Source organism: Ambystoma mexicanum, chromosome 9, assembly GCF_040938575.1.
Source record: "Ambystoma mexicanum isolate Mex_15411 chromosome 9, UKY_AmexF1_1, whole genome shotgun sequence".
Classification (NCBI taxonomy): Eukaryota; Metazoa; Chordata; class Amphibia; order Caudata; family Ambystomatidae; genus Ambystoma; species Ambystoma mexicanum.
In genome coordinates this window covers 1,546,161,218-1,546,174,936 of record NC_090931.1, presented here as the reverse complement: position 1 = coordinate 1,546,174,936, position 13,719 = coordinate 1,546,161,218, and the positions used below count along the sequence as shown (strand labels likewise).

General features: G+C 49.3%; 1 protein-coding gene across 1 annotated transcript in view; it reads right to left on the bottom strand.

The window, feature by feature from the left end:
* Positions 1–8,767, bottom strand: part of LOC138489494 (zinc finger protein 300-like) — a 233,736-nt gene extending 224,969 nt beyond the window's left edge. Inside the window, exon 1 of the mRNA XM_069617236.1 lies at positions 8,644–8,767. Within this exon, the coding sequence (XP_069473337.1) occupies positions 8,644–8,764 (121 nt within the window). The 5' untranslated portion in view covers positions 8,765–8,767. The remainder of the gene's footprint in view (positions 1–8,643) is intronic.
* Between the last annotated feature and the right edge of the window lie 4,952 nt (positions 8,768–13,719).

Below are 13,719 nucleotides of genomic sequence, written 5' to 3'. Positions count from 1 at the left end.
TGTAGTCGATAGAAAGGGTCGACTTGCATTGATGAGCTTGGTCCCGTACACAGCAGATGAGGCAATGGCGTTGATGTGATGGGACAAGGTGAGAGTGGCATCTAGATGGAAGCCGAGCGTCTTAACAGCCGAGGAAATGTGGATGGGGTAGCTGTCAATGGTGAACAGTTGGTAGTATGAGCTGAGTTTGGCGGGGTGTGAGGGGTTGCAACAAGAAGGAGTTTAGTTTTCTTATTGTTGAGGTATAAGCGGTGGATGGCCATCCAGGCTTGGATGGTCTCGTATATAGCGTTGATTTTTTGGGAGTCCAGGAGGTGATCACCAGTGAGGGGAATGAGGATCGTCAGCGTAATTTGTATACCTAATGTTGAGGGCGCCAAGCAGGTCAAAGCAGGGTTTAGAATAGACATTGTAGAGGGTGGGGGAAATGCAAGATCCTTGGGGAATTCCACAGGCGATTGTTGTAGGGGTGGAGGGGTGGTTGTCCACAAAGACTCTTAAGGTTCAATCCGCCAGGAAGGATGCAACCCATTTGGTAGCATCAAGAGAAAAGGGGGTAATGGTGGTCAGATGATGGCAGAGGATGGTGTGATCAACCAGGTCAAAGGCTGCGGACAGGTCCAAAAGCATGAGACGTGAGAGGTTTTCTGAATCTCTGGCATCATCTAGCTGGTTCTTGCGGTCAAGAAGCGCAGATTCTGTTCTATGGCCAGGGCGGAAGCCGTATTGGCGTGGGCAGTATCTGGAGGTAGGCGGCCAATGATGTGCCGGTAGTTGGTGGTGATGGAGGGGTCGAGTGAGGGCTTCTTGAGGAGGGGTGATATCCAAGATTCATTTTAGTGAGAAAGGGATGGAGAAAGAGGTTAATGAGGAAATAATGAGGTCCATGATTTGTGGCAATAGGAGGTCTGCACACTCTTTGATGAGGGGAGCAGGGAAATCGTCTGCTTTGAAGTTGCTGGTGTGGTTTCTGACCCTGTACTGTCTCCAATTTTGCAGACCAATGTGATGTTTACCCTCATTACTGGGAGGAGTAAAAATGGCCTCTGAATATGAAACAGAGCAGGCGAGAGTCAGAAGCCCGCAGAGCCACGTCAAGGAGAGGCAGACAGGAGAAGGGGCGAGTAACGGAAGAGCCCAAGTGGGTTAAGAGATTAAAGAGCCCACGAGGGGCTGAGAAACCAAATAGCCCAAGCAGGGCTGAAAGCCCAACACGGGCTAAGAGAATGAAGTGCTGCAAAGATCTCCTTCTAGACCTCTTTATTCCTCTGGCACCAACTCTCTGTTTGCTTTCCTCAATGGGATCTCTCCTATGGAAAAGCCTCCCCCTCTTTTCCTCCTCCTTCCCTTCTTCCCCCCTCTGCTAACCACACAGTTGCTGTGATTGGTGTCTTGGACCCTTACGCATCCTCAGGGCCCCTGACTTCTCACACCCAAACTCCCCAGCTTCTGTCTACCTTCAGCACTTGCCTCGGCACACCCTCCGCACTGGAGTCTGGCACTTTGTCACCCAACGCGGCTCCTGGCCGCATAGCACGTATCATACCTTGCACTTCATCTGTGGCTCACCCTCAAGCACTGACACATCAGCACCTACCCCATTGCCCTCTTCCCTGCTGCACTTGTAGGCGCGTTATAAATGCCATATCATATCAATGCTCACAAGGCATAGTAGGCTCGGCCGTCTCCTCCCCCTCTGTATTTCTTCTTTTGTGTATTCTAATTGTACTGCAATCCCATGTCCCCTCCCTGTTGCCCTGTGGGAGCTTTGAAACTGAATTTACTTGCTGTATCTAAACTAAGAGCCCAAGAGGGGCTGAGAAACCGAACAGCCCAAAAGGGGCTGAGAGACTGATGAACCCAAGAGGGGCTGAGAAACCAAATAGCCCAGGAGGGACATAGAAACCAAATAGCCCAAGAGGGGCTGAGAACCGAATAGCCCAAGAGGGACTGAGAGACTGAAGACTGTAAGAGGAGCTCAGAGACTGAATAGCCAAAGAGGGGCTGAGAGACTGAATAGCCCAAGAGGGGCTGAGAGACCGAATAGCCAGAGAGGGACTGAGAAACCGAATAGCCCAAGAGGGACTAAAAAACCAAATAGCCCAAGAGGGGCTGAGAGACTGAATAGCCCAAGCGGGGCTGAGAGACTGAATAGCCCAAGCGGGGCTGAGAGACTGAAGAGCACAAGAGGGGCTGAGAAACCAAATAGCCCAGGAGGGACCTAGAAACCAAATAGCCTAAGATGTGCTGAGAAACCGAATAGCCCAAGAGGGACTGAGAGACTGAAGACTGTAAGAGGAGCTCAGAGACTGAATAGCCAAAGAGGGGCTGAGAGACTGAATAGCCCAAGAGGGGCTGAGTGACCGAATAGCCAAAGAGGGGCTGAGAGACCGAACAGCACTAGAGGGGCTAAAAAACTGAAGAGCCCAAGAGGGGCTGAGAAACCGAATAGCCCAAGAGGGGCTTAGAGACTGAAGACTGTAAGAGGAGCTCAGAGACTGAATAGCCCAAGAGGGGCTGAGAGACTGAATAGCCCAAGAGGGGCTGAGAGACTGAATAGCCCAAGAGGGGCTGAGAGACCGAATAGCCCGAGAGGGACTGAGAAACCGAATAGCCCAAGAGGGACTAAGAAACCAAATAGCCCAAGCGGGGCTGAGAGACTGAATAGCCCAAGAGGGGTTGAGAGACTGAATAGCCCAAGAGGGACTGAGAGACTGAATAGCCCAAGAGGGGCTGAGAAGGTGAATAGCCCAAGAGGGGCTGAGAGAAGAAATAGCCCAAGAGGGGCTGAGAGACTGAGGAGCCCAAGAGGGGCTGAGAGACTGCAGAGCTGAAGAGGGCCTGAGAAACCAAAGCACACAAGAGGGGCTGAGAAACCGAATACCCGAAAAGGGGCTGAGAGACCAAATACCCGAAAAGGGGCTGAGAGACCAAATAGCCGAAGAGGGGCTGAGAGACTGAGGAGCTGCAGAGGGTCTGGGAAACCCAAGAGGACAAGAGGGGCTGAGAAACCGAATAACCCAAGAGGGGCTGAGAGACTGAATAGCCCAAGAGGGGCTGAGAGACTGAATAGCCCAAGAGGGGCTGAGAGACTGCATAGCCCAAGAGGGGCTGAGAAGGTGAATAGCCCAAGAGGGGCTGAGAGAAGAAATAGCCCAAGAGGGGCTGAGAGACCAAATAGCCCAAGAGGGGCTGAGAGACTGAGGAGCCCAAGAGGGGTAGAGAGACTGCAGAGCTGAAGAGGGCCTGAGAAACCAAAGCACAAAAGAGGGGCTGAGAAACCGAATAGCCGAAAAGGGGCTTAGAGACCAAATAGCCGAAGAGGGGCTGAGAGACCGAAGAGCCGAAGAGAGGCTGAGAGACTGAGGAGCAGCAGAGGGTCTGGGAAACCCAAGAGGACACGAGGGGCTGAGAAACCGAATAACCCAAGAGGTGCTAAAAGACTGAATAGCCCAAGAGGGGCTGAGAGACTGAATAGCCCAAGAGGGGCTGAGAGACTGAATAGCCCAAGAGGGCCTGAGAAGGTGAATAGCCCAAGAGGGGCTGAGAGAAGAAATAGCCCAAGAGGGGCTGAGAGACCAAATAGCCCAAGAGGGGCTGAGAGACTGAGGAGCCCAAGAGGGGCTGAGAGACTGCAGAGCTGAAGAGGGCCTGAGAAACCAAAGCACAAAAGAGGGGCTGAGAAACCGAATAGCCGAAAAGGGGCTTAGAGACCAAATAGCCGAAGAGGGGCTGAGAGACCGAAGAGCCGAAGAGGGGCTGAGAGACTGAGGAGCAGCAGAGGGTCTGGGAAACCCAAGAGGACACGAGGGGCTGAGAGATTGAAGAACCCTAAAGGAGCTGAGAGACTGAAGAGCCCAAGAGGGAGTGAGAAACCGACTAGCCCAACAGGACGTAGAGAAGGTGGGGGAGGGTTGACCCACAGACCCAACAGGAGACCAGAAGAGCAGCAGATGGCAAAGTTCCAGCCGCAAAACAGACACCGAATTCACGCAGCCAGGTGTCACTTCAGAAGTAGGTTGCCGCAAAAGGTGTTGGGGAGAGAAAAAGTTGAGTGGCCCACCAAGGGGTTGCCAATCTGACTACTCCCCTGATCAAGTTGTAAAGGATTTGCCATATCGTGCCTCCAGAGGCACCCAGCTTCATTCCTTCCTCTCGTTTACACTATCACCTTTAGCTTCAGTTCCTACTCTTCACTCTATTCCACCCCTGCTCTACTTCTCCTTCCTTATGTCCAGCCACTCTCCCCATCTGTCTGTGTCCCCTCTCCTCCCTTTCACCATCTCTCGCCATTCTCCTAGGCCTCTCCCCACTTCACTCCCCTGTCACCAGTCACGTTCCTCTTCCCTCTCTACTCCCCTGCCTCATGATCTGACACACTCTTTACGCCTTTCTCTACCCACTACCACCCAGACCCTGGCACACCATAACTACTACTCCCCCTTCCACTCTCATGGTAAACACCCTCTGTCACTTATTTTCACTCTCACACCCTCTCTCAAGCTGTTCTTCTCCTGGTTCTATCCCCCTCTTTTCATTGGTTCCAGCGCTCACCTGACTAATTGGGCAAATCTGTGGCTAGTCTATCCTCAGGCGCTTGGGTTACACAGGTACAACGCTTTAACAGCTCCTCCTGGCCCCGCCCCCTTTTCAATCTCTATTTCCGGGTAGCAGCCAGCTTCTCAGGCTGCTTGTTTTCCTTGTGGCTTTCTTCATGTGCTGTGAGCTTTGCTTCAACTTTGGTTTGGGGGGCGATTTCTTTTTCTTTCTTGCTCCCCTGCAGTCTCTTTACACTCTCAGTTTGCTTTCTGTTGCTCCACCATTTGCCGGGGGTCTGTCTGCGGTTGGTAGGTTTGGTTTCTCATCTTTGGCAAGATTCCCACTCCATTCCATTTCTGTTTTCAATTCATTCCATCTGGTTCCGATCCTGGTTTTCTTGGTTACACCTAGCTGCATTCTGGGAGATTATGTCATGGAAACGCTGACCAGAAAAAGTACTGGGTGGCATTGTGTGACAGAGGGCGGTCACTCCGACTCTGGGATATGGCTGGATGTGGCTTCACAGCCAGCTAGGTCCCCTGCCAGTGGTTGAAGTGTACAAAAAGAAGTAGTGGAACTATATTCCCTGCTGGCCTGCACCCACTCCCCACAAGCCCCAACGCAAAACCCCAAACACATGCACCTGCTGTTTAAGGGAACGTTCAGCGCATTGCACTGAAAGTGCAAGTTTCAACTTCTTCCTATGTTTTTATTTTAAAACAAAACCATTCCAGAACAGTTTCTTTTTAAAAAAAAAAAATGATAGGAACAGTAAAACTTAGTTTAAAAAAGTAGAGGAGCACCGCTCCCAACCGCCCCAGCTCACTTCGACCTCTGTCCCCTACCGTAGGTTAGGAGGGGCCCCTGTTCACCCCCCGACAGAGTCATAACCCTGACCCTGTCACAGTATGTGCTATTTGCCCCTCACCTTACTCGTTCAATTTCTTTCAGCCCCAGCTGTCACTCACTGTACATCTCCCATGTATGCACATCTCCCATGTATGATATGATATGATATGGCATTTATCACGCGCCTATACACAAATGTTTCAAGGCACGACGAGGCAAGGGATGGGGAACAGAGGGAAGACAGACAACAATCCTACTAGGGCAGGTGTCATTCAGATTGCGCAAGTGCATGGGAAGGAGGAAGTGTGAAAGGGCGGGGGGAGGGGACAGTGCAGTACATGGGATAATAGAATAAACAGCAATGAGTAAAAGCACGGCCAGCTGGTGGCAAATGCAGGGGTAAGTGCAGACATTAGGTATCAAGCGCTGGTAGTGGGACTGTATGGATACAGAAAACAGTCCCCAAGTGTGGGGGTTGCCTGGAAGGCAGTGCAGGTGTGTGACTGGTGGGGGAGGGGACCTTGGCCCGAGAACAGAGGGTTGCCAGGTAACCAGTGCAATTTCAGCCAGGAGATCAGCAGTGGAGAGGAGGAGAGAAAGCAGAAGCAAAGAGGAAGGTCTTGAGGTGCTTCCGGAACTGGAGATGATTCTCCTAGAGTTTCAGGGAGGCAGTTCCAGAGGGAGGCCCCAGCCGAAGAAAGATCTACCACCAACTCGTTGCTTGGAGAAGCGACTGACCCTGAGGGAGTTAGAGGCGGATGAGCCAAGAGCTCAGGAAGGAAGATATTTATGAAGAGATAGTTGAAGGTATTGAAACCCCCGACCCCGGAAGTCCTTGTGGACAATGCAGAGGGTTTTGAACTTAATCTTCTCAGCCACTGGGAGTCAATGCATGATGGTCTCAATGCATTGTTCTAGCCTAGCTGTCACTCACTGTACATCTCCCATGACGGCCTGAATGCATACACTAAACGTGGCTATCACCTACTGTGCTTTGCCACAGGACTGTCTAAAAGCATCCTTCTACCCTTGCAGTCACTCACTCTGCATCTCCCATGCATGACGGTCTCAATGCATTGTTCTAGCCTGGCTGTCACTCACTGTACATCTCCCATGACGGTCTGAATGCATACACTAAACGTGGCTATCACCTACTGTGCTTTGCCACAGGACTGTCTAAAAGCATCCTTCTACCCTTGCAGTCACTCACTCTGCATCTCCCATGCATGACGGTCTGAAAGCATACACTAAACGTGGCTATCACCTACTGTGATTTGCCACAGGACTGTCTAAAAGCATCCTTCTACCCTTGCAGTCACTCACTCTGCATCTCCCATGCATGACGGTCTCAATGCATTGTTCTAACCTGGCTGTCACTCACTGCGCATCTCCCTTGACTGCACCAGTAAATTATCTACACTTAGTAGCCTTCTAGTGTGTTCTTATCCAGTGGCGTCAGTTCTCAATAATTATAGGGCTATCCGAAGTGGCAGGAGGTTCTGCAACACGATCAGACATGCAGCCAATCAGGAGTGCCTGTACCATGGTAAGAAAAGAGACCACCACCAGTCCAAAATAGGAAATGCAGCACACAGAAAGCACCTCTACCATGCTGAGAGGAGACAGGACCACCTGCCAAACCCAAGACATGCAACCAATCAAGAGGCCTGTACCATGGTAAGAAAAGAGACCACCACCGGACTAACATAGGAAATGCAGCACACCAAAAGCACCTCTAAAAGGGTGAGAGGAGAAAGGACCGCCTGCCAAACCCAAGACATGCAACCAATCAGGAGTGCCTGTACCACGGTAAGAAAAGAGACCACCACCAGTCTAACATAGGAAATGCAGCACACACCAAAAGCACCTCTACCACAGTGAGAAGAGAGAGGACCACCTGCCAAACCCATGACATGCAGCCAATCAGGATGCCCGTACCAAGGTAAGAAAAGAGACCACCACCAGTCCAACATAGGAAATGCAGCACACCAAAAGCACCTCTACCACGGTGAGAGGAGAAATTACCACCTGCCAAACCCAAGACATGCAACCAATCAGGAGTGCCTGTACCATGGAGAGAAAAGAGACCACCACCAGTGCAACATAGGAAACGCAGCACACCGAAAGCACCTCTACCATGGTGAGAGGAGAGAGGACCACCTGCCAAACCCAAGGCATGCAACCAATCATGAGTGCCTGTACCATGGTAAGAAAAGAGACCACCACCAGTCCAACATAGGAAATGCAGCTCACCAAAAGCACCTCTACCATGGTGAGAAGAGAAATGACCAACCCCAAGACTGCAACACAGCAGAAGTTCTCGGACCATGAAGAGTTCCCTGCTCACAAAGAATTTCCAAGGGTCATTGTTAACTCACCTGACTCTGGATTCAAGGCCCTTCCTCCTGCTTCCTCGGCACAAGGACCAACGATAATAGAAGCTGGGTCTTCATCTAAACTCAAATAAATCACGAAGAACAAGTGTCAGAAAGTAAGGATTGCGAGCTTTAACCAACTAAAAAGAAACATTTAAACCAATATCATCCTCCAAAAGCATTCACTGCAAATGTTACAGGTTTAATCTTTTTTAGTTTAGTTAATAGTGTGTAAAACATTCCTGTCTAAATACAAGAGCCAAGTGTCTCATATAAAGCACTGAATATTCCAGTAACGCTTTTAAAATTCATCTATTGCTTGCAGTACAACGCTACAGCCGAGTGTTTTCTTATCAATTTTCGATTTTATTTTATTTATTTATTTATTTGCATTTATAAAGCGCACAAGTGGCCCTGGGGCATCGTGGCGCTGTTACAGATTGCGTGGCTTACATAAGTAACGTAACAGTCGTGAGTACATAGGATAAAACAGATGTAAGAGTTAGGTACAGAAAAAAAGAGCATACATTGGGCTGTTATTAGGGTTAGAAGGAAACAACATGCATATGCAAGTTGGTTTGTGACATTTAGGAGAACAGTAGGGTTTTTAGCGTTTTGCGGAAGGTGTAGTAGGAGCTTTCGTTTCTTAGTGTGGTGGGCAAGGCATTCCAGTATTTTGGTGCGAGGTGCTGAAAACTGGACCCCCTGCTTTCGATCTATATTCTATTGACATTGAATAACACAACAGAGTAAGTTAAAATGATGAACCCTTTCCTGGTATAATTCTGAGGTTTGCATTTGATCCCCCTTTGGGGACTGGAGCAGAGGAGGGTGGGGTACTTGTTATATATGTTGAATGTCAGTAGTATAGACACTGTACCTTTGCATTCTCCTGAGCGGAGACCGTCTTCCTTTCTCTCTCTCCCTTCTGTCTCCGGAGGGTGGATTAAGTGGAGGTCTTCCTCTCTCTTTATGCTGAATGACTCTTCAGGCTTGGTCATCTTGCCACCTGTCATAAAAAGTAAATATCTATGATTTCCACTCACAGGACATGAATACCAAGAATTTGGGCCTTTACCCAACTTCCCATGGCTGTAAGAACAACTGGTGGTCAGACTGGTCAGCATTCAAGACCACGGGCCAATGCGGCACATTACTCCCTACGGTGGCCATTCTCCATTGAGAGGCTGCAGGGGATGGCGGCTGTACCGAGGCCATCTGACCTCACTGGGAACATCACCACAAACTATACGTGCCAGCAGCCCGGGGCGTCAAGCGCACAAGCATGAATGCTGGATGAGCCCTATCAGAAGGTATTGGGGTCTCTTCCGCTGCGGGTTCAGGGCTGTATTGAGGCATGCCCCTACATCATACATCCTCTCTTCTGTGTGGATTGTGTCCCTCGCCCATGCCTGTCCTCGCTTGTGTGTGGGGGGTGAGGGGCTGCTGTCCCTCTGGATCACCTGCATCCAAGGGCTCACACCACACCTTTAGTTTGGTTTTTTTACTTCCCGCCCCTCTACAGTGACCGCACTGCTGCAGCCTCAGATTTCTTTTGAATTGTGCAAATGTAAGAGAACCTGGACCTGTTATTCTTTTTTCTGCGGAATGTGTGCTTAGAATTCCTTTGGAACTGTTGTTCGGCCTCTTTTCATCACATGCCCTTTTGGATTGAGCTCTGCAATTCTGGCTTTCCCTGGACCTCATTTTCTCTACAATCTGGGAACTTTTATTTTTTGTCTGGGTGCTGTCGGGGTGCTTGCTGTCCTCGTGGAGTTGGGGTTCTGTTGGATTGCTACTTGAATGGCTACCAGTATTTTGATCGTATTTCTGGGGCTCAACTGTTCACATTCTATCCCTTCCGCCACTGGGGTGGGGGTCGTCTTGGAAACCCAGACACAAGTACCATTGCATTTGCTGTGCAAACCTATGTATTCGGCTTGGCTTTGGCTGTACTGAATCTAATCAGTCTTCTTCCCACTGCTGCTTCTGGGCGGGTGATGCCAGGAAGGGACAGGAACTTTCCTTGGTAACATCTAGGAGATCTGTGAGAGCTTATCTGGGACCACAAACGTTTCCTGATAAAACTAAAAATCTACATTAGATCTTCTGGGCTTCATGGAACATAGCAGCAAGAAATATTAGTTCATATCACGCTATGAATCGTTTAGCAATTGGAGTTTCGACCTGCGAGGCCAGACCCAAAATTAAGCCCTGTCACTGTGTTTCTATGCAACCCCCTCACTATAGCATTCTCTCCCTGGTTGTCTGGTGTTTCCTCTGTCTCTGTCCACACTACCGTTCCTCCATTAATCCCAGTTTTCCTCCATATCATATTATCTCCCCTTCCCTCATTCTGCCTCTTCCTTGCTACCACCTTGCCCTTTTTCCTTCTTGTTCCTCCAGTTTCCTTTCCCCATAATTATTTATTTTTTGCTTATATGTAATAAAGTGCACGTCTTTCCAGAATCATTTGGGAAGGGAGCATTAGCTCATAGAAAAAACTGAAATACAATAAAAAGTAAGAGAAAGGAAGAAAACAATACACCAACTATTTAAAACAGATGAGTGTTAGTGCAGCCGTAAAGACTAAGCCAGCCTAATCCAATAGACAAGGGAAATCATGTGAAAGAGATCCCCTCTACTGAGAGGAACTGCCAGGTATGCCAAAGCACTTACCGCAGAACTGGAGAGCAGAAGGCTGTGCATGGAGAAGGGATGAGTGGAGCCCAGGACGTGGGGACTACACATTTCATTGCCCAAACAACCCTCACGTCTTCCAGGATCTCGGGAGATGCCAGGTGAAGGAAAGGAGCTCTGTTAGAGGCAAAGAAAGACGCAAAGCCGAGACCAATGAGAGCAAGCACCCGAACGCTACCGGAGCCTCAAGCAGACATCCCGCTGCCTGGAAGATGCAAAGCAAGTACAAAGGTACGTGGCCAGACTGAGAGGGACTAGAGGTCAGTGGAAGTCAGTGCAGAAATATGAAAATTGGAGCAAAGCTGTGATCCCCTCCTAAGGGTTTTTCCGTTGGGATATAAAACCAAGACTGAGACACCATCACAGAATAACAGTCACATAGATACATGGTTAGTCATCAGCTTATTTCTGCCCATCTGGGATTAATCCAGATCCCATAGAAAACTTTGAAAATGATCAGGTGTGCACGCTAAAGACAATTGTTGAGATGTCTGCACGGATTCTTTCAGTTTGTATTCAGTTCACGGACATTGCTAGTGAAGCTTGCTAACCTGTTACCTCCTTGATTCACCAGTAATTCGGTGGGTTTACCCCTGGCTGCCAGATGTCCCCCGCCAAACAATCTGGCAGTTAGCATGTTATGGTCACTTTCTTGTGTAGATCTAATCTGCATCCCAACTCAACAGTCAAACAGATCTCTCGACAGAATGATATAATCAATAACAGATGTGGCTCTGTCACTCTCCCACATGCAGGCGGGACTTAGGTCTCCCGCCACACTCCCATTAAAGACAATCAAGTCCCACTTCTCAAAGAATGAATCAATTTCTTACCATTTTATACATTTATACCATTTCCCTTCTGGGTATAGAGCAGAGATAAGCAATATGAATTCAAATCTCCTGCGATTAGAATAGCAGGAGCTTCAGCAATGCACTCCAAGAACTCATCCAAGGTGGAACAGACATGGTTATAATAGAGATTTAAAAAGTTATCAGAGTAGTAATAGAGTCTGGTTGCAAGAATACCATGATGAGATTGTGTTCACTACACCAGTTATGGGACAGCCATACAGTCGTCCTCCTTTATTTCTCACAATATGGTGAAGCCATCAATCTTTCATTCAGTTTGCAGCCAGGTTTCTTGCAGCATTACCATATAAAAAGGATTTTTTTGTTGTTGCTGCTAGTCATCTCATTTATAAAGCTCCTATATGCCCTTGTGTTCCAACGTAGTACATTGAGTTCACCATTCACTAAAGCAACACATGTTTTTTTAAGCATCTGAAAGCCTTTCGTCAAAATCCCTGACAACAGAGAGCAGACGTTGCTCTAATGGTTCCCCATTCCTCCATTCTCAGCTACCAGGGACTCAACCACCTCCTGCCCATGAATCAGCTACCAGGGACTCAACCACCTCCTGCCCATGAATCGCATCAGTAGTCTCCTTCTGCTGGTTATAGGCCCTTTCCTTTAGCATTCCTCCATTCTCAGCTACCAGGGACCCAACCACCTCCTGCCCATGAATCACATCAGTAGTCTCCTTCTGCTGGTTATAGGTCCTTTCCTCTAGCATTTCTCCATTCTCAGCTACCAGGGACCCAACCACCTCCTGCCCATGAATCACATCAGTAGTCTCCTTCTGCTGGTTATAGGCCCTTTCCTTTAGCATTCCTCCATTCTCAGCTACTAGGGACCAAACCCCCTCCTGCCCATGAATCGCATCGGCAGTCTCCTTCTGCTGGTTATAGGCCCTTTCCTTTAGCATTCCTCCATTCTCAGCTACTAGGGACCAAACCCCCTCCTGCCCATGAATCGCATCGGCAGTCTCCTTCTGCTGGTTATAGGCCCTTTCCTTTAGCATTCCTCCATTCTCAGCTACCAGGGACTCAACCACCTCCTGCCCATGAATCGCATCGGTAGTCTCCTTCTGCTGGTTATAGGCCCTTTCCTTTAGCATTCCTCCATTCTCAGCTACTAGGGACCCAACCACCTCCTGCCCATGAATCGCATCGGTAGTCTCCTTCTGCTGGTTATAGGCCCTTTCCTTTAGCATTCCTCCATTCTCAGCTACCAGGGACCCAACCACCTCCTGCCCATGAATCGCATCAGTAGTCTCCTTCTGCTGGTTATAGGCCCTTTCCTTTAGCATTCCTCCATTCACAGCTACCAGGGACTCAACCACCTCCTGCCCATGAATCACATCAGTAGTCTCCTTCTGCTGGTTATAGGCCCTTTCCTTTAGCATTCCTCCATTCTCAGCTACCAGGGACCAAACCCCCTCCTGCCCATGAATCACATCGGCAGTCTCCTTCTGCTGGTTATAGGCCCTTTCCTTTAGCATTCCTCCATTCTCAGCTACTAGGGACCCAACTACCTCCTGCCCATGAATCACATCAGCAGTCTCCTTCTGCTGGTTATAGGCCCTTTCCTTTAGCATTCCTCCATTCACAGCTACCAGGGACCCACCCACCTCCTGCCCATGAATCACATCAGTAGTCTCCTTCTGCTGGTTATAGGCCCTTTCCTTTAGCATTCCTCCATTCTCAGCTACTAGGGACCCACCCACCTCCTGCCCATGAATCACATCAGTAGTCTCCTTCTGCTGGTTATAGGCCCTTTCCTTTAGCATTCCTCCATTCTCAGCTACCAGGGACCCAACCACCTCCTGCCCATGAATCACATCAGTAGTCTCCTTCTGCTGGTTATAGGCCCTTTCCTTTAGCATTCCTCCATTCTCAGCTACCAGGGACTCAACCACCTCCTGCCCATGAATCAGCTACCAGGGACTCAACCACCTCCTGCCCATGAATCGCATCAGTAGTCTCCTTCTGCTGGTTATAGGCCCTTTCCTTTAGCATTCCTCCATTCTCAGCTACTAGGGACCCAACCACCTCCTGCCCATGAATCACATCAGTAGTCTCCTTCTGCTGGTTATAGGCCCTTTCCTTTAGCATTCCTCCATTCTCAGCTACCAGGGACCCAACCACCTCCTGCCCATGAATCACATCAGTAGTCTCCTTCTGCTGGTTATAGGCCCTTTCCTTTAGCATTCCTCCATTCTCAGCTACCAGGGACCCAACCACCTCCTGCCCATGAATCACATCAGTAGTCTCCTTCTGCTGGTTATAGGCCCTTTCCTTTAGCATTCCATCATTCTCAGCTACCAGGGACTCAACCACCTCCTGCCCATGAATCAGCTACCAGGGACTCAACCACCTCCTGCCCATGAATCGCATCAGTAGTCTCCTTCTGCT